The sequence below is a fragment of the Notolabrus celidotus genome, chromosome 9 (genome assembly GCF_009762535.1).
Source record: "Notolabrus celidotus isolate fNotCel1 chromosome 9, fNotCel1.pri, whole genome shotgun sequence".
NCBI lineage: Eukaryota > Metazoa > Chordata > Actinopteri > Labriformes > Labridae > Notolabrus > Notolabrus celidotus.
Genome location: NC_048280.1, coordinates 6,132,255 through 6,153,795, shown reverse-complemented (window position 1 = coordinate 6,153,795; position 21,541 = coordinate 6,132,255). Strand labels below are relative to the sequence as shown.

Here is a 21,541-nt window from a genome sequence, read left to right as displayed (position 1 = left end):
CTCTTGAAGGACAAACACAGATCTCTACCACCTGCTGGTATGGAGAGTTTCTCCCCTTAGACATTTGCAGCATGGTTATTCTATTTGTCTATTAGCTGGAGTGTCTGCGATGTGTTGAGGTTAAACTTCTCAGCCACCACATGGGCAAACTGAAGTATCGCAATAACTAACTGCTGCAAGTTCTTGCCGGTGTGTCTGGGGATTGTGACTGCCGGTAACCCTAACCCGTCTCAAGCTGAGGACGCTCTCTGTTAATCCTCCTGTTGTGTCTGCAAAACAAGCACACCCCGATCTGCAGGTACAGCTTTACATCACCGACTCCGAACCAAATCACAAACCCTGAACAGAGCCTCAGCCTGACTTTAACCTGACCCCTCAAAGGTTCCCTTTTTGGACCAAGGCTCGCTCTCAGACTTTGATTTCTTCCCTCTGACCTTCAAGTATGATGACTGAAGAGCCCCTCAGGGTTTAGACAGTGTGTCTGTGGGCCAGCGAGGGAGGTGTGATGATGAAATAGAGGCGATCTGCAGAGATGAAAGCAAGAGGAGGCATTCCACACGAACAGATGGCCACGCAACGTCGGGAAAACTTGACCTCTGGCTCACAACTGTCAATCAAATGTGACTTACCGCATACTTGTTGCAAAATACATACTTCGAACAGCTAGGATACACTTCATGGAGGCTGTTAGTGTGTTTACTTTCTGGCTTTTGAGCCCTGCTATGTAAACCTGTGTTATTGGAATCAATGGTTTGTAGATGAGAAATCAGAGCATGTATCTTACAGTTGGTGACGCCACCTTGTAGACTAGAGCACGAATAATTCAGGAGTGTGAGAGAGTGTGTGAAAGTGTGTTCTCAGATACTTTTAATTAGGACGCCATCTCACCCTGCATTTATCTACTAGTAGTCTGACGAGGACACAAAGATGCTGAAAAGGTTGCAGCATGCTTCGATGTCATGAGACTTTCAGGAGTGAGTTTAATGCTAACATAACTAGTTCAATTTTTACAACAGTGAGGATTTTCAACAGTCAAGTTAAAATACCTCAAAGATTGTGAAAGAGAAATGGAAACAATCCTCCTCTGGACTCTCAGAACTCATCACAGAGACACTTTTCCTAATGTGAATACATCAGAGGGGTTGATGGGTTAGTCACACATGAAGATAATCACACGTTGCAGTCCATCCAAGTGCACTTTTGAGCCCTGCTATGTAAACCTGTGTTATTGGAATCAATGGTTTGTAGATGAGAAATCAGAGCATGTATCTTACAGTTGGTGACGCCACCTTGTAGACCAGAGCACGAAGAATTCAGGAGTGTGAGAGAGTGTGTGAAAGTGTGTTTCTCAGATACTTTTAATTAGGACGCCATCTCACCCTGCATTTATCTGCTAGTAGTCTGACGAGGACACAAAGATGCTGAAAAGGTTGCCTCATGCTTCGATGTCATGAGACTTTCAGGAGTGCGTTTAATGCTAACATAACTAGTTCCATTTTTACAACAGTGAGGATTTTCATCAGTCAAGTTAAAATACCTCAAAGATTGTGAAAGAGAAATGGAAACAATCCTCCTCTGGACTCTCAGAACTCATCACAGAGACACTTTTCCTAATGTGAATACATCAGAGGGGTTGATGGGTTAGTCACACATGAAGATAATCACACGTTGCAGTCCATCCAAGCGCAATACTTCAATGATTCAGAGTACACTAGAGTGTAATTTCATGCTGCGTTAGAGAGCTGCACACCTCTGTGAATATGTTGGATCATTGCTCTGTACTTGCGGTGACTACATGACAGCCATGTCATGAGATAGATCATAGATCAGGGAGTTAAAGAGTGCTGATGGAGAGGTGACAGATGGAGTATGAATCTCTCACAATAGGCTGTTAAATGTATGAGTCATCAGTGTGTTTATATGCACAGTTCAGTCAGGCAACTCACGTTTACTTAAGATAAGCTTATTGCAGCATACAGTATTGTGTTTGGCGTATGGGCTCCGAACCTCATTACTCCTCAGATTTTTTAAATGCAGACATTTAGGAGTAATGAGATAGGACTAACCCCCCTCAGAGCCCACAGGTGGATGCCGGGGAGGAGGTGGGTACAAAGTTTTCACACAGCACTGAGCAGGACAGCAGGAGCACTTGCAAAGCAGAGGCAGAGACAGGGAGACCTGCAGTTTGAATGGACCGCCAAATGAGAGGATGTTGAGATCAGCTGATAGAGAGGTGATGACGTGTCGGTATGAATGAGCGCAGCTCGAGTTGTCTGCCTGAACTAGCTTGCAGGCAGCGCCCCATTTATATCAAGGTACAGTTATAGCTTTGGACTGCTGTCTGCCTCCGCCACAGTAGGTGGCGATATACCCACATTCAGCTGGTTATTATTGTACCTTCTTCTGGTTGACCTTTTACGTCAACAACATAGACTGTATGAATGATGGACGTAGTATCCGTGGCGTCACCCATCTGTTCCTGAGCGCTGTTTTGAAGCCAATCGACGGCGGCAGCCATATTGGAAATGCGGAACTCAACCAGGCAGAGTGTGACGTAAAGGGGCGGAGTTTGAGACTCCTAGCCAACAGCTATGTGTTCCCGACCAGGAGTCCAGTCAGTCATGTCCTTATTTGGCCAAAAACTCATAATCTTGTAATCTTAGTATCTTCTGAACCGTCACGTTAGAAAAAAATCCCCCCCCCCCCCCCGTACAGTGTGTGCCGATAGAGAGATTAGCTACTTAGGGCCAAGCCGTTTTTTTAACCAGGCTGTAAACATGTTTATTAATGCTACAAAGATCGTCTTTCTCCCATTCATGTCTGTGTGGTTTTCGGTGTTTCTGCAGCCAGCCTCAAGCGGATTCTCCATGTATTGCAGTTTATAACTCTTCCGCATGGGCTTCATAGTTTGAGACCGCAGGTTGCTGCTTGGTCACAAACCAAAACAATCAACAAACAAGTTAGCAAGAGGATAACTGGTTGTACATGGAGAGTGAAAACCCCGATTTTTACAGCTATGTATCTTTCGCATGTACGAAACGATAACTCCATCTTCTTTACGTCCCTTTTTCTTCTTTTCATAATACTTTAATGTCCAGTTCAAAGCCCAGCGTGCAAATTGTGAAGCCAGTTTGAGGTGGATACATGCATGAGAAAATTGATCCCTAACTGCATGTATCATTTCTTTGTATCAACATGCTGGCAGATGGTGTGTGTGTGTCTTCATGTTCTGCAAGGCTCCAGGTTGTGTAAGTCTGCAGAGCTGTGTGGGTGTCCTGTGTGCTTGTTAAAGTCTCATCCTGTTGCATACCATCCTGAAGAAGCTCCTCTGTTTCTACAGCCTACCTCACATACGCACTCTTGAATTTTCTAAAGATCTCCAGGAGCTCTGACCTCGAAATTTTCCTCGGTGCTTTTTCACAAATGTCCCTACAGCATGAAATCTTACCTGTTGGATAAGAGGGGTGAGGATGAGTCTTGAGAAGCAGGATAGAACATCAAAACATGCTACAGCGTAATGTTTGACAGACGAAGCAACAGAGAGCTATGCAACCATGACAGTTTTTGCATTTATATCAGAGCTTCGTGCATGCACAAGGATGTGCAGACATCTTGGTTTTCTTGTCTTCAAATGATTCTCCCTCTTCAACAACCTTGGATATTTTTTTATTCACCCTGTTACCTGTTGCCCTTCCAGGCTCACACCAGTTGCATTTTTTAAACATCACCCTTGCGTGCTGACTCTCTGTCGCATGTAATTTTCCAGGATATTTTCTGCTGCATTCACACAGCAGCTCACCTTGCGATCCCTGGAATTTTACAAAGGGACTGAAAATAGAAATACTGGGAAAAACACCCTGAACATTTTCAGAATTTTTTTTTTTTTAAAGTTATATTTTTGGCCTTTTTGCCTTTTATTTTATAGGACAGCTGAAGAGAGACAGGAAATGTGGGGAGTAGAGAGCGGGGGAAGACATGCAGGAAATGGTCGACCGGCCGGGAATCGAACCGGCGACTTTAGCCTCTGTACGTGGGGCGCTTAGACCACTAGGCCACAAGTGCCCCGAACATTTTCAGAGTTTGCCTGAGTTTCGTCCATGTATGGATATTGCATTTAAAGGCTAAGAAAAACACCCAACATCTCAGAGGAGAATTAAGCTCCTTTCACACATGCACTGCAACATTAGAAATTCCCTGACATTCAAATATGCTTCACGTGAAAAGACAAATTTCCAAATCACTCATCTGGACTTTAAGCAGACTTCTTCCTGCCAGGATGCCTCGAACAAAGTCCACTGTGCAATTTTGTCCCACTCGCTTTTGGGTTGTGGAAACGTCCTTAGTCATAGATATCTTTTAGTCATAGTAACCCAGAACCAGTCATCAATTCAGAAGACTTATCCTCCTCCTACTACTACCACCCCATGTTATTCCCAGGCACCCAGCCTACCTAAACCAAAAGGAGTATTTCAGTTTGTAAGAAAGCTTCAAATTCAAATTATTGTCTTCCGCAAGACTAGGAAATGTCAGGACATAAATTTCTGGAAAGTTTCAGGGTTCATGTGTGAATGGGGCTCCAGTCTGTGGCCTGTGATCTGAACATCCTCACAGCCCTCTACACAACTCCTCACAACCTCTGTTGGCAAAACTGTGCATGTTACTCCAGGAAGTAGAAAATCCTCCCCTGATGGAGCAGGTAGTCACAGCGCGGTGCTGGGGAGGGGAAAGTGTTGATGAAGCTGGCGGTGGGGAGGGTGCGTTGGAGGAGGTCAGAGGGGGGGTCGGCTGAATCAAAGGCCCCCGGGAGGTGGGCGGTTTGCTTCTCTTCCAGGGTGAACGAGTTCACGGCGATCGGGCGGTCAGTGAAAGATGCCGCCGAGTTACCCCTCGGTCACCCGTGATGTGTTTCGGGTCCGCACACTGACCTCTGCACACGCCTGTGCTCAAACAGTGAGAGACGTAAACACATACACTGTGCCGGGGAAGCAGGTGGGTGCGAGGACTGGCGCCGTGCCCAGGTTTTTCTTCCTCTACATTTTGTGTGCATGTGAAATAGGTGCCAGCCCTTCTTCCAACATTCATAAAAGAAACCCTAAGAACAACAAACCTGCACGGTTAATCATTTAGCCAGCCTCACAGAGAACATCTTGTAAAAACTGTCATCCGCTGGCACACGCTTCAGACAACAAGGCAGCTTTGATTGTTACAACAGAAACTCCTCCTCCTCCGGGTGACCTAAATGCCATCACAAGAAGTGCTGGAGCTCATTCCTGAGTCAAACCTCAGAGTTGAGCTTTCTAAAATAGACTTTTCAGAGTTTTAGTTTCAAGGTCGTTCATTCAGGGTCTGCGTCTGCATCCTGTATGGATCCGTGTAGCTCAGGGATCGTTTTCCTTTCCAATCCGCCCACTTGCCTTTGATGTCTTGAGCTCCTGGTGTGTTGTATCCAGCAATGCCTTATTGTAATGCACAGCACATTGAGCGCCATGTTTCAGCAAGATTTTGCACACCATGAGCATCATTCTTCTTCATGTTGAGAAGGCTCCCCTGCCCCCCGAGGTGTTTGAAGCACAAAGAGGAACAAAATTTGTTGAAATTTCTGCTTCGTCACAAAGAGTTTTTCTTTTTAGCCCTGGAGGTGTTTCAACTTGCAAATGCAGGCATCTGGAGAAGTGAAGATTTTCGAGGTGCCTGGGATCATTTTCATAAAGTTTGGCACGGCAGCGAAAAGCTGCTGATTATGACTTTTCATTCAACTGCCGCTACTTTTCCTGTTGGAGCGGAAGTGCAAGTGAGGACAGAATTTGTAAAACGCACACAAATACACAGCTGTAAGGGGGGGGGGGGGGGGGGGGGGGGGGGGGGGGGGGGGGGGGGGGGGGGGGGCGGGACAAGCTCTTTCATGCACAGGCGGCATTGTGAGGGCAGGGGAAGGGTGACTGTTTTGGAGGTGTGGGAGGGAGAAAGGGGAGGTAATGGGGGTCTGTAACCAGGGCCACCAATAATTTAGAGGGAGAGAAGAAAAAGAGGAGGGAGCGAAGAAGAGGTTGTTGGGTGATCAAAGGCTCAGCGAATTGTGTCACAGACAGACAGAGAAGAATGGCGTTGTATGGTGTGACTTGCATGTTGATTTCCTTTAAGAGCATGGGGGGGGGGGGGTTGAAGAAGTAGGTCCCTGTTTTGATCCCATTACCAACATTTATGAGGTCACTTGTTGGTAGAGTGGAGAACTTTAAAAGACTGGGTGCTACTTTATTTGAAACTTTGTTCCTATGTTCTAACAAGATTAAAAATAAAGAGCCTTGGAAACTTGACACATCGTCAGAAAGAAACAAATACCATCAAACTTTGAAATCAGAATGAAACTTGATGATCAATGATAAAGAAAGTGTTCTAGTATGAGCATGTTAAAGGTGGCATCACATTCGAAACCATCCCTCGCCCATGTGATCTTCCTCTACAGGTGGTTTTGGAGAAAGGGGGCGGGGTTATCAGGGGGTGTTGCCCACTTGACTGACAGGCGGAGTTCAATTCTCTGCCAGGATTTCATTGAGAGTGTCGCCTCTGTAACGGGATATTCATGTGAAAGGCTGCCTCCCCCCCAGGGGCAGGACAAGCAGCGAGGACCAAGAGCCGCCCCCTTGTGGCACTTTGGGGGCGCCGGATACCCTCCACCCAAAAACCCTGGGTGCAGTGTAGCCGAGCAAAGTGGAGCAGCAGGGTGTTTCCAGTGGGCTTAACTTGTGTGATTTGGGGCCTATAGCAGGGAAAGTTAACATTGGGAGGACAAGAGGGGACTCTCTGTCGGGGTTTTGTGTGTTATTGTGTTTGTTTGTGTGTGTGAGAGAGAGCACGTTTGCATTTGTGCTCGTTACTCCTTTTGTAGGAGCAGCCAGTAGCCGTGACCCACTTCACTAGATCCCCGTCTCTCCACTAAACTCAGCTCCTTTTCCTTCTGCTCCCCATCCCCACATCCATCAACGCCTACGTCAACATCTGACAAGAAAGAGAAGTCCCTGTGGCAGAGATAATGGTGCGATGGCCAGCCTCTAAAATAACAACACGGTTCACAACAACAACACTGCCCCATTTGGAGTGCAAGAGCCCCCGCACAATGGCCTAGTGTTCGAGACCCAGGGGCGCAGGCGGGGCTCCCCGCTGCCATCCAAGCTGTTGGACAAGCAGGAGAGAGAGGTCATAATCACACAGCGCTCCTCTTCCTGGTCCTCTTTAGACTGAGTGAGACTCTGTGTTGATCCCCTCCTACACTGACTGTCTCTGCTTCCTCCTCCATCAGCATGCTTATTTCAAATGAAATTCAAAACGTTACCTCAGCTGACTTGGGTGTGTGGCATGCCTCTGAGGATGGTTCCTGTTTGTAGAGAGATGAGGGAGGGGCAGGTCAAGATATGCATGTTGAGGTTATGCTCTTTCATCTTTGTGTTTCCCTTCAATTTCTGCATCCTCCGACGGCTGGGAGGGACAGCATGCTCTGAAATTATCATACCAAATGTGTATGTAATGTATACCTTTGCTACCTCACTGCTCCTGCCAGCCTTAGGCTAATATCTGTCGTCCACACACGGAGCACGGTGGCTCTCTGCTCGCCTCTGTTTAGAAGAGAAAACGCACAGGGAGTCGATGCAATGCAGGCAGACAAGGCGACTGCATGCACTTATTTGTGAAAACATGTTTTGAGTCAGGGTAGCCTTGACTCATGGTGACCTGCAGTACTCTGCTCAGAGAGCCATCTGCTTTGTTACGAAGCAGAAGAGCTGTAATTGACCACTGGAGCTCAATCCATCATGATTCCTCACATTTTGTCCGTGTGTGGGAGGCCTGAAGAGGAGAAACAAGGATGAGCATTCTTTTCTCTTAAGGTGCAACGCAGGATGGAGGAGTTGGCGTCTTTGGTGTTTCATGTTCTTCCAACTTTGAGGCTTTAAAAGCTTGCGATATCTCCTACTCAGCATCTGCAGTCTGCTTGTTTCTGCAAAACGGATACTTCAGATTTCATCCCTCGGGCTGTAAGAGAAGATGCCACACTGTGGAGCTCCATACCGGCATACGTTGTCCACATTCCTTCCCCATGACTCTTCCACAGTCCACCTGATTTGCATTTGACCCCCTTACTCTGAGCTGCTTCTTCCCCAAAAGTCCCTCAGGTCAGGGGCTTGACCCCTCTGTCTTGTGGCACTGAAGTGACAAGGCGCCTTCAGAGTATTCCTTCAATTGGCCTGCTGCACGACCAACCTACTCCCAACAGGATGAAGTGGGGTTCAAAGGTCAGGGGGTCACCTCAGGGAGAAGGGTATCTGGGGTCATCAGCAGTGGCCCAGGAGCCAGAGCAGCCAAGGGCTAGGCGCCACGGTGCTGGCTGATTGAGGTGCTATGGTCATTGGGTTAATAGGATAAGTGGCCTGCAGGTCAGTTTGGCCCAGTTCTAATGCTAATACAGGAGCTTGTCTTTGCTCGGTTGCCAGGCGAGGGAACTGATCCAGGATTTTGTGACTCCACTTAGTTACAGTTTTAATCCCACCATGTTTGAGGAGATCATTATTTCATCCTGATGAAAAGCTGAGTGTTGTAGTTTGTAGACTTTTTTGTTTACCTCATCAAAAATAGAAAGCATGGGAGTGCAGCTCAGCTCACACGCAAGACTGACAAATGTTCTTATCTTTTAAACTCTCATTCTCTGACAACCTATCTGCCAACTAATTACTCTCCAGCCTTCTTTACCTTCCTCCCTCAGTCAGGAAAAGTAACGGATGTACTCTTGAGTTAAATGCTTCTGTTGGACTGCAATTAAGGAGGCTACTACTTCCTCTTTTTTGGGGAGGCAGTGAGTGAGACGGTGTTTGTGATGTGTGCCTTCCTCTAACTTTAATCTCCTTTAAAGACTTGTCTAGGCACTCGCTCTGGAAAGCCTTTTGGCGCAGAGAACTGGGCCAATTAAGTGGCCTTGAGTGTAATGAGAGGACAACTCAAGATAGTCTGATAGGCACTGATTGTTAGCAGCCACTTTTTAAATTCAATAAGAGGAGATAAAACATGCCCAGTCTTTGTGAAAGTACTCTCAAACACAACCGCAACGGCACCACTCTCAATCACTCGCAGCAGATGTAGGCGAAGGAGGCGAACCCCACTGTTTCCCGAAAGTAGAAATTCTGTGGAAACTGCCTCGTCAGGGGATCTGCGAAAGCACATTAATCCCAGTTTTGCTTATGTGCTTCTTTTCTTTGAGAGGTCTGCTGGAATGCTTCACTCTGTGTTTAGATCCTGCATGATTTTGCCGCACACAGCGGATACTTCGGAGACGTCTAATGCTCTTAAACTCTTACTTTTCATCGTGGAATATAGGTGACAAGTGGATTATAAATTATTGTACTCCTTCAAACAAGGGGAGGTTGTGGGGTGCAAGCAGGGGACGGCAAATCTATAAGCCAAGGATGCCGGGAGCTTCTGTCATCGTGTGGGGTGGCGTTTCATGTTCTCTTGAAACACTTGACATGTTGTTTTGTGTCGCTGCACAAAATGTGACTCTCTGACTTTTTTATTTTTTTTCTTCAGTTGTGTTTGAGTTTCACGGTTACCTTTTAAGTTACACCACCTCCCATGTTATGTCACAAATACTTATACATCTCTGTTATCTTCTTTTCAGATGCATCCTTTGGGACTATGTAACAACAATGATGAAGAGGACCTGTATGAGTACGGCTGGGTTGGAGTGGTGAAGCTTGAGCAACCAGAGCTGGACCCCAGTTGTCTCACTGTGCTGGGAAAGGTAAAGAACTGCTAAGTTAGTCTTTCAAGTTCATGCAGGCGGTAGTTTCTCAAAAACTCTTGCTGGAAACACTCGCAAAGGTCATTTTATTTTGCACGCAGGTACAGCAATTCATCTTCAGAAAACGACACAGTGAAAGAAAGATTTGACAGGAGGGCTGTGAAAAACATGCACTACCCTCGAGACAACACCTTCACCTTGTATTCACACAAGGAAGTACATTTGAGTGCCTCTGTCAGTGCACCTATTGTCTCATTGAGTGCTGGTACCATGTCCAAAATTTCCATGTATGCCAATATGCTGATGATATGATGAATGCCTAACTGCTGCATCCCTCATTGTAAGTGTATTGAGTCATGTTCAATGAACCTTACGCTTGTTTCAAACATCCTGTTGTTGAGAATAAGTCACTCTGACACCATGGTGTGATGAATCGTGTAAATTGAGACCAGGTTTTTAGAACGGATGCAGCCATTGCACCCGTTTCATACTGCATTATTCCTTGCAAATTAGGAAGACATCGCCGTTTTAGGTGTTGCATACTCCTCAGCTTTCAGGACCAAGAACAACAAGAAATGTATATAGTTCTACTACTCTCCACGGCCCAACTAAACTGATGGAACATTAGGATGCTGTGATGTCTTGGCTCCATTAGCTGGCAGCAGACATGTTTTGTGTCCATTGTAAGCCCAGTTTTCCACACTCTTAAGGGCGACTTCCTTGTACTTAACGAAACCCTTTTAAGAGTTTATCTTTGATCTTTAGTGTTCACAGAGACAATTCACGGAAGGATGATTTTGTTTTATTTTGATTCTTACTTCCCATTGTTGGGAGAGTGAGGCTGAACTCAGTCCCTCTCTGGTCTCTCTCAGCCTGCATGTCCTTACCCCCCCTTCCCTCCCTGCCCAGACCCCTCTGGAGACTCCGAGTGGTATTTTATCATGCTTTAATTAAGTGTTCCTCTTAATGGAATGTACCAACATTCCCTGGAGGATGAAGCAGGAGGGAGGAGGAGGAGGAGAAGGAGGGCGGGCTATAGTCTCATTTATCCTGAGCATGCCCGGTGACAGAAAGAGAGCAGCCATTCATAATTTAAGGAGCCCTTGTGTCGTATAGACATGCTAATGGTGCACTTTCTTCCGTGATGGCTGCTGCTATCTAGCTGATGCATACTTATGCTGAGACCTGAAAACTGACCTAATGTTCAGCACTCAAACTGCTCCTGACTGTAGCTGAGAATACATCAGTGTCATGGGTGGCTTCACTCACTAGTAAACGGCCTGAGGCCATGTGTCCATGTTTGAGGAGCAGTTAACGGCTCCAGAGGGAAACCAAGGAAACTATAATGGTGAAACTTGTTGCTTACCAATTACCGCTGCTATAATTGTCATGGGAACAGTACGTGTTGGCAAAAAAAGAGTCTGTGCAGTCTGTGAGAGGAGTACATGATTTTGAATGGTAGGAAGTTTATGTTAGAATGGGGACTTCATTCTTCTTACACATTAAAGTTTATTAAAAGGTCCAAGGGTACAATAACTGATATCTAAAGACAGATGCAGCAAAGTTTTATTCAATGTCCTGAAGGTGTGTTACTCAAGCCAGAAGCCTTTTTTAAAGACAGGCTGTTCATGAGCATCAAGAGCTGTTTTTCTATGTTTCTTCAAAAACAGAGGAGGTCTAGACCGTACTCTATGTTCTATTATTTACAAAGACCCAACATCAAGACAGGATAAGATCCAGTCCCATCTTACAGATAGGACTCAGTCTGATCTCATCTTAATCCACCATGAGCAGAGCACTTTGCAGCATTTAGCAAGTTACAGTGGCAAGGACAAACTTCCTTTAACAGGCAGAAACCTCCAGCAGGACCAGACTCATGTTAGACACACATCTGCTGAGACTGGTATTAAAGGTACAACCACAGAGCGATTCAGGGGCAATTTTGGTCTAGCTTTAAGCCATTAAGACATAGACCATACTCTGTTCTATTATTAACAAAGACCCAACATCAAGATAGGATAAGATCCAGTCCCATCTTACAGACAGGACTCAGTCTGATCTCATCTTAATCCACCATGAGCAGAGCACTTTGCAGCATTTAGCAAGTTACAGTGGCAAGGACAAACTTCCTTTAACAGGCAGAAACCTCCAGCAGGACCAGACTCATGTTAGACACACATCTGCTGAGAAAGGTACAACCACAGAGCGATTCAGGGGCAATTTTGGTCTAGCTTTAAGCCATTAAGACAAGACAGAGCTTTTGATGAGTCATTGTTATGTTTAGGTGCAATTTGCCAGCAAGTCCAATGATTTACCCGTGAACTTTTGGAGACATCAAGGTTAAAGTGCCCCTTACCAACTGGAATACATCACATCGTCAACAATTAACCATATGCTGTACAAAACATTGACGCAGTCTAGGTGATGTCACCCATTTGTTTCTGTAAAGGCTTTCTGGTTGGCGCCATATTGGAATTGCTGACCTAACATAACTTTTAGTCGACCTAAACACAGATGGCAAACAGCTCCAACCCACCCATTTGTCAATCAAATCAGCCAGGCTTTTGGACTCATGTTAGTCGGACATGAGGACTTCACATCTCAGAAGCTAAAAGCTGTGGGAACGTGGACTTGGGGAAAAAGTGATCCCTCTAGACTTGCTTGCTCCTCATGTCTGCTTAAAGGTAAAAGCTCACACTTAAGTCCAAAACCAAACTGTTAAGATGTGTTGTTTTTGTTATAGCTTATGGGAGTTCACGTCAAAAGGGCAGAGATTTAAAAACCTGACTTGTTCTGTTTTTTAAGAACACATTTTATGTGATAAAGACGGACAAAAAGACTTGAAAGGGGCTGGTGATGTAATTGATCCAGATTCAGAACACTGTGGCTACATGGCAAGTTCCTTCGCCAACAAAGCCACGAGGACACCCGAGTACCCAAGAACCACAGCTCACTGGACCCGTCAGAGAAAAAAGTTATAATGAGCTGCCCATTTTATACATTCTAAGTGTGAAAGTTTTGCTAGGCGATGGCCTAGAGAGGATGGCAGGAACCTTCATCTGTGACCTTCTGGCTTCCAGCCAGCCTCCCTAACCTCTTGACCACTCTCTTTCCTCTGTTTTTATTCTGCCGGGACTATAATTAGAGTAGGGAAAGCCCATTGTTGGATCTTGACAGACCCTCAACCGGGGTCCGAACACAGCTGGGTGCTTTGCGTTGGCACCATCGCTTTTGCCAGGGCAGACAGTGCAGTGTTTACCCCCTGCCAGTCTGCTTACTCTGCCCGGCCAGCCAGGCCACCATGCCCAGCCCGAGTCCGGATACTATGCCCACTTTTACACACTCACCCCGCCTGGTCTGGCCCAGTGCTCGGCAGCCCCCACCCCTCACCCGCCCTACCCGACTGGCCCCTGACTGAACCCAAGAACCCACTCCGCTTTGCTGCCACTTTGCCACCAACAGTGTTGGGGTCTTGTCTGGTTAATTTAGTATCCATTCAATTACAGAATCCCAGTGAACAGACAAAACAGAATTGGAGGAGAAAAAATGTTGTTTACACCAATCGATGTCCAAATATAAAGAGTCTGAGGACACAATGCTCCAAGCTGTGCTTCAGAGCAGGCCAAGATCCAGACACAGGCCGGCCCTCTTAATTTAGATTAGGATAAAATACAGGGAAAGGGCTAACCTCAGCTCATGCACCAATGGTCATCCAGATAGCTACTAGAGCAAATGTAATATTGAAAACATTTGTGAACAAAAAGAACGAGTACTCACTCTCTCATCCAAGAATCACTCACATCAGAAGGTGTTCAAGATAGTTTGATTTACTGTTTGAGTTCCCTGTTAAAGTTATTTCAACTTTTCCTTCAGTAGGAGCTTCTTTGTTCGTGTAAAGCTGACTACAGAAGTTTTGAGCTGATTTTTATTTGATACGTTGCTGGACAGTAAAAAGAGGATTCTGGTTTGAACTGGGTGCCAATGTTTGGCCAGATTAACAGGTTATGTGAGAGGTTTCTGGATCCAGTTGTGCATTAAAGAGTTAAAGATACAGAGTGTAGCAAAGGAAATATTTAGCGATATCTAACAGTCACATTTTTTGATTTAAACACTTCCTTGCTCACTCAACCAGTTGGTGAAGCTCCACAAGCGGCCAAAGTGGCCCAAATTCTACACACTGTACCTTTTTAAAATAGTCATTTAAAGTTGGTGTTTTCCATGCAGGGGTTCATCTTGGACAGTGATTATGCTACGAAGCAACAGCAGACACTCTAGAGCCTCAGGCTAACATTAGCTAGCATACTATTGTTGACAGAAAAACAAACGGATACAATCTTGCCTGCAGTGTTCGCAGAAGAAAAGACGACCCATGTTGAGTGTGTCTCAAAAGGCCTTTCCATCAAGGCTTGTTAAGTCTTCTGTTCTTCTATTATGAACATAAGTGGGAAGAGGCATCAGATTTATTATGTTTTACTCTGTTTGTTTTCATCTGTGTCTCTCAGACAACCCAAAAGATCCTACCAGATCTTGATGCGTGATCAGTTTTCAGTAGGGAGTTTACCTTGACCTACCTTGACCTACTAAACACAGAGGAGACTAGATTATTACATACTGTACTGCTGTTTAAAACTTAAGTAACAACGTTGAAGATCTTGCTGGGATAAGAGGGAGGGGGTTGTCGCCATGTGGGGGGGGGGTCTAGTTTAAAGAGAAATGCCTACAACCTGTTGTACTATTGTCTCTGAAATATGTCATGCCCTTCTCTTTGAAATAAAAAACAATTGATCGCAAAAGTTTTCTGTAGGGAGTCTAGTAAAGTTTAGGAAGTTAGAGGAAAGTCTGTGAAGTCTTTCATCGTTGGTTAAGTCTCGAAATCTCCTGTGGTCCAAGCACAGCCCAGCTGTTGCAGAGAGATGCTCTGGAATCAGCAAATATCAGCGGCAGAGGAAGCGGAGGAAAAGAGGTCGGTCATGCCGGCCTCAGAAGTCCATGTGCACACCTCCTCCAAAGTGCTGGTGTGTCATGTATATGTACACAGTTTTTTCCTGCACTTCCTCTCTGGTTCCTTTGAGAGCTGCAGGACTGTTAAACTGCTGACTTCTTGTGTGTCACGGCCGAACCCCTCCCCCCAACAGCAGGAAAACCATGAGAAAATCAGTTCCTACTGTCGCCAACTGTGCCCAAGACATTCTTTGATGTGGTCGTCTGGGTTATGGTGTCACATAAGGATGATGCTGCGGGGTGCCCTGGTGTTAGCAGGACAGTTCTAACTTCTGGAGTCTGAACTTTATATGAGTTGTTTGTAAGAGTCATAAATCATGCTTGCACTTCTACAAACATTCAACCCTTCTTTATTTGAGCCTTTTATTGCAGTCCACAACATATTTTTGGTCCTCACTCCTCGCTGCTTGCCTGCCCGTCTCAGAACTGGCCCCACTTCCTTCTTTTCTCTGTCTTTCACACACATACATTGCAATTTTTGGCAGCTCCCCTGGAACATCAAATCATGCCACTGGCTTTCATCGGTGGCCGAGGCTTGTCGGAGTCTTTGTCACCGGGCCAGGGAGATATCTCCTCTTTCAAGTACCGCAGTGTCAGTCCGACAGCCTCACGGGGCCGTAGCATGTCGGCTTTCCCCCTTTCATCCGGTCCAGGCTCTCATGACATCAGCTCCATAACCCTGGCAACCTGAGGAGGGAAGGCAAAGGAGTGGAGTGGTGGCAGATAGAAAGCAAAGTGGGAGTTGGAAGATAGAGGTTTTGGGGGGGGGGGGGGGGCTGGCTTCTCGAGGAGATGAGGAAGGCGAATGTGTCTGGTTTTGTAAGTGGGTGGCTGAGATTTGTGTCTCATTTGTTACAACTTTTTTTTTTTGTACGCATATAAGCAGAAAAATGCGAACCCAACCTCCCACACAGCGCTGCAGCCTGTGTAAAGCAAGCCTCTTGGCTGGCATCGCTTGTAAAACTCCCTGGTATGTGCTTGTTGTGTGTGGCCTGGCACTGCCCCGGACCAGCTCGTCTCTGAACCACGATCAGTTCCACCTTTAAAAGCAGCCAAAGACAACATTTCATCGCAGCGGAGCACAACTGGCCCCAAAGCCCGGCCGCTACAAAGCACTTAAAAATAACTAGAGAAACAAGAAAAGTATCAAGGTCTTTATTGACATATCCCTTCAGAAATAAAGCTTGCTACTTTAAAGTTTTAGCCAGAGGCACACAACCATAAAAAGCATATCCTGTGTGGGAAGCTCTGTCTTTGACACACATACAAACACAATCCTAAAAACGCAGTTGCCATGGAACAATGTGAGGGGGCAGAGGAGTGTGTCTCGGTCTTTTTCAACCGTGGTCCTCAAGTTGGCACTATTGGACAGCAGGCCAGAGCAAACAGCTGCTGTGTCTTAGTGCTAAGTGGCTTTTGGACTCTAACCGTGTCTGGCATCTCAGCCAGAGCTGCAGAGAGGGTGTAGTGTGTGTGTGTGTGTGTGTGTGTGTGTGTGTGTGCGTGTGTGTGCGTGTGTGTGTGTGTTAGAGAGAGGAATGACTGGGATACAGAAAGTACACAAGGGCTGCCTGAGTGTGCGTCCGAAGAACAGAAACGCATTAAAAGAAAGAAATGGCAACAGACAGATGAGTGTGATACTGCAGGAGGGCGTCTGGCTCCAAGCCTGCAGCCAGGTTAGCAGTACACACTCAGGTGCGTGCTCGAGGTCGTCCCGGGGCCACGGCAATACCAGGAGGGTGTCAAGCCGCAGAGCTTGTAGTAAAGAAGCTTCAATGCTGGATTCATCTGGCTGCATCTCAGCCGTGTTTTCAGACCACTTCTAATACAGCATGTTAGCCTGCATGGAGAGGATTACTGTCTGCTCAGTGGGTGTATTTATCAGTGTGTATATGTGTGCACATTAGTTTCTGCACACTTCGTACCAGCTTGAGTAAAAATAAGGAGAAGAAGAAGAAGGCTAGCCGATCAGCTGGTGTTTTGATGCAGACAGCTGAATGACTCACAGTCTCTCTCTCTCATCACTCTCTACTCACTGCTTTCATTTTTCATGCCTCCTCCTCCTCCTGTCTCTGCAGAGACCTGAGTAAAGCAGAGAGCTTTGATAACAGAAGGAAGGAAAATTGCAGTTGTTTTACTCTCTGCAGTCTCCAGAGTGTTGTGTTAGATTGCAGTGAAGCCACAGCAGAGATTGATTCACAACGGTGGCTTTTGTTCGATGCCAATGAAGCTTGTTTTTGTTTTTTCCCCCTCCAAGAGTTTTCTTAAAGAAATCGTTTCACAGCAGAGCCGTGCAGATACAGGATATTGATAAGACAATTTTCCCTCTGCTTGCGCCAAAAATGATAGCTCTTACTTCCTTTCAGCCGCGCAGACAATAGGATATCAATACTGGGCAGCTGTGGCAAGTATTACAGCAATAATACAACAACTTTACAAACTTCTCAGGAAGTTGAAGGAGTCTCGTCTTGAGTTCTGAAAAGTTCCACAAAAATATGCACCTGAACCACTGAAAGATCATTTACAGATGAAACCACTAGTTTATATCAAGCTCTTAAAGGCACAGTGACCACTTTAGACAAAATTGTGGTTGTTATATCCAAGAAAGAGCCCCGTCACCCACTGAATGATATGGCTCTTGCCAAAGTAAGCATTTGTGGTAGCAATGAATACAGATCTTCTTAATAATAATATATTTCTCTGTTCAAGGCAAATTTTTGCACAGACTTAACTTCATAAACTCAAATTTATCACCGTTAGTTAGCTTACAAAAGGTTAGCTCGTTTGGTGATACCCGTCACAGCCCCAGTGTCATGATGTGTCCAGCTATGTCAAAATGCACACAGTTAAACTCTGTAGGCCGCAAAGAGCAGTAATAATAATAATAATTATACATTTTATTTAGAAGCGCCTTTCAAAGCACTCAAGGTCGCTTTACAGACCGATTAAAACACAAAAAATAAAACAACATGATAAACTAAATAAAAACAACAAGCAAAGTAACACCAAGTTAAAAATGAAGCAGTGGAAATTAAGCAGGGAATGCAGTTTGAAACAGATGGGTTTTGAGTTTTGATTTGAAGAGGGGTAGTGAGTCAGAGGTTTGGATGTCTAGTGGGAGTGAGTTCCAGAGTTGGGGAGCAGAGCGACTGAAAGCTCTGCTCCCCATGGTGCTGAGACGGAGCAGCAGTGATGCATTCAAACTAGGGATGGGTACCGAATTCGGTACTTTTATAGGTACTGACCGAATTCTGTCAGTACAGAGTACCGATTCACGTAAAATCAAATGGTACCATGTTTCGGTACCTAAACGCATCCTTGTGACTGTGAGGGAGTGGAAGAGGAGGCGGTTTTCCACACTTTCACCCTGTAATAGTTCGAGACTGATCGGGTGGACGTCTCTGCTCCCTGCTCTCTGCATCTGCGCGGGAGCACGCCAAACAGAGCCTGCAACTGACGGGCGCAGCACTCACCGTGAGGCAGAACTTCAGGAGGATTGAGTTTATTTTATACAGTCTATGGTTGAGACGGTCTCTCTCGCTCCGACTGCCTGCCATGTTTAAAACCGTTCCTGTGTGCATGAATGCCCAACAAGTAAGTTGTGTGTCCTGTTATTATAAAGAGACGGCAGGCGTTCACGTGTGTTCATTGATAAACTCCCGAAAGAGAATTAGACGCCACCAGCACGTGTCAGCTAATATATCTAATCACCTATATAAACCTGTTTCTGTTCATTTCATGTTAAATTAAATAAATGTGTTAGATTAAACAAATTCGAGATTTTATTGTTTTTTAAATTAACATTTATTACCACATAAACACACAAAAGTACCAAATTGATACCGCTGAGTACTGGTACCGATTCCCAGGTACCGATTCACACGCCGGTGAAACAGAGAGTCCTGCTCATAGCCGTTTAGCTCTTTTAGCTAGCAAAGCCCACGTTGTTGAGTTTCTCCATCTAAAACAATTCTTCAACTGATAACGTACGTCTTTTTGCTAATCCTGCTCCAGTATCAGCATTGAGGACAAAACATTATGTTAAAAGAAAACTCTTCCTGCACGCTAACTTGCTTCTCTCTGCTAAAGTTGACCAGCAGAGCTCTAAACAGAGACACTTCAAAGTGAATGAGGAATGTTTAGTTAGCTTGTTTTTACAAAAAAAATCAACCTTAGCACAGGCATGAAAATTCCGTACCACGAAACAACCAATCTGTCATTGTTAATCTCATTTTACTTTGTAGGTCATGAAGGGGCATCAGTATTAGTGAGCGTACTTTAAAGGCACTGTGAGGAGTTTTTAACCAGCTGAGAAACAGACTGAAACCAACACTGATGCCTCTTTATGACCTTCAAAAGCAAACAAACCATAAACAACAACACTGATACCTTCTCTGTTGTTATTTTTAATGCCTTAAACCACTCAGAGGGGGGTAGGTGTCAGACCACATGATTGACATTTGGCTTTAGAAACACCCTTTTTTTGGCTGTTTTTATGGCAAATAATCACATTGAGTGATAAATCTGGCTGTTAAAAGACAGCAGGGTGAGTTTTTGTTGAAAACACTACTTTTTCACGTACAGAATAAGAGATAAGAGGTATCACTTTGTCCACAAGGGGTCGCCAAAATTGATATAAATCAAAAGTTCCTCACAGCAGCTTTAAAATAAGTTAAAAACTCCCCACTGCTCGGATTTTGCCAAACGGTTTAGTTGTGCGTAGTGGTGCAACGGATCATCTTTGATCCGTGATCCATATGGATGCCTCTCCACGGTTCGGCACGGACGTGGTCCGCGGATTGGTTGATGGAAAAAAGTTGTGCGTGTTCACGTGATGACGGCATGTAGAATCCACACTCACTCATCAAGCGCAGCGGTAGTCATGGCAAGTGAAGGAGCAGAGGGACTTGGAAACCCTCCTGCATCTTTTAAGTCACATGTATGGGAGCATTTTGGTTTCCCTGTGAAATACAGTGAATGCTGAATGTGCTTGAGCCACGTTATGAAATTCCGTCGCGCACCCACTAGACCAGAGGCCGTCAATACGCGGCCCGTGGGCCACATCCGGCCGCCTATTTGTGGTCCCCGAACTGTTATCCCTTCACTCTGTGTTTTGGTCGGGTCACCCCGTGTTTACCGGGACTTGTCTCCATGTCAACGATACGTAGACAGGCTGTTACTGGGTCACTTAGAGTCCACTGCTGCGAGTGCAACTTATAACTTTCACTTTCGTTTATGGAGCAGTTCGCATATCGGCACTTTGCCAGCTGTAGGACCCTAGAATGCACGAAAACGGTGTGTTCACAGTTTGCAGCTCAAAGAAAAGTGGACGGTGAAAATCAGAGATTTAAAGAAGAATGGAGTGAAACTTCTGAAGTTCCTCTGCTCCTTCACTTGCCATGCCATGAAATGCAGTGAATGAGGCAGGACTGGGCCCACGGATAGGATGCTTTGCACGTGCAGTACATTTTGAGTTGAATGTTGTTTTTATTTAATGGGCAAAAGTTTACAAGTGTTTTACAAAATAAATGGAGGACAAAGTTGTATTTGTCTTGTCCGTTGCACCCCTAGTTGTGCGCTCATATAGCAGGCAGCCCGGGTTCAATTACAGTCTTTCCCGCATGCCATTCTCCTACTCACTCTCTATCTAATACCCTTTCCTCTTTTTTTTTTTTTATCTCGAATACTGTCTGCACCTTAATATCATTTTCACTGTTATCTATTTTCATTTTCATTGTCCATTTTTAAACTGCCACTGCACTACCTGCACTGTGTACATATGCTGTTTTTATATACTGTATTTTATTACATTTTATATTTAAATTTTAGATATTTAAAAGCTGGAAGAGAGAAACAGCTCGTTTTTCCTGTATGTCTTGTATATACAGTGAAAATTGACAATAAAGACCTTTTGAATCTTTGAATCTTAAAGGTGTAAAAGCCCCCAAAATACAACTTTAAAAAGAAAAACAAATAGATCCTTACTGTGCCTTTAATACTCAGCTGTAGGATTTTTCACAGGTTCCACAGCAAAGATTCAAAAAGGAGCATGAGGAGTTTTTTTAAAAGTCAAGAAACACTAATAACATGTACAGGATGAAATCAGCAGAGATGGATTTCTCCACAGGGGGCGCCAAAATCAACACAAAAATCCTCACGGGAGCTTTAAGTACATTTCACAGTATTTCAAACAAATCGATACAATGACTGAATCCTCAGTGAAGTACCAAAAATATAATCTGCATAATCTGCCGGAGTGAAGTATTAGTGTTCAGGATTCAAATCAAGATGCAGAAAAATCAACAATGAGTTACCAAACTTCAGCAATGGGTAGTCTCGATGGCCTTGCAATGTGAAGGGGGGGAAATGCACGCGCTCACGTTTTAGCTCGCTCTCCACCTGCCCCTTACCCTGAACAAACACTTTGAAACACCACAGCATGGAGGGAGGGATAGAAAGAGAAACTGAAAAAGAGAGGAGGAGCAGCAGGGAGAGAGAAGAGAAAAGCCTGTGAAGCTCCGAGCACTCGGGGGGGGCCTGCCTCTCAGGCTCTCCTTTCATGTTTGTGTACGCCTAAACTTGCTGATATTATCTTGGCCGCTCTTCCTGGCGGGGTGTCGGGAGAGGCTTCCACTGCGTCCAGGCGGGGGCCCCTCTCTCTCTCTCTCTCTCTCTCTCTCTCTCTCTCTCTCTCTCTCTGTCCTTTTCTCTCTCTCTCCTGCTTCCTTATGTCTCTCTGTCTCTCTCAACCCCTCA

At 45.3% G+C, this 21,541-nt stretch overlaps 1 protein-coding gene across 2 annotated transcripts in view; it reads left to right on the top strand.

Moving 5' to 3' along the window:
• znrf3 (zinc and ring finger 3) overlaps positions 1–21,541 on the top strand; it is a 103,791-nt gene that overhangs the window by 42,159 nt on the left and 40,091 nt on the right. For both annotated transcript variants that reach the window (XM_034692950.1, XM_034692951.1), the window contains exon 2: positions 9,662–9,784. In XM_034692950.1, coding sequence (XP_034548841.1) covers positions 9,662–9,784 — 123 coding nt within the window. The remainder of the gene's footprint in view (positions 1–9,661; positions 9,785–21,541) is intronic.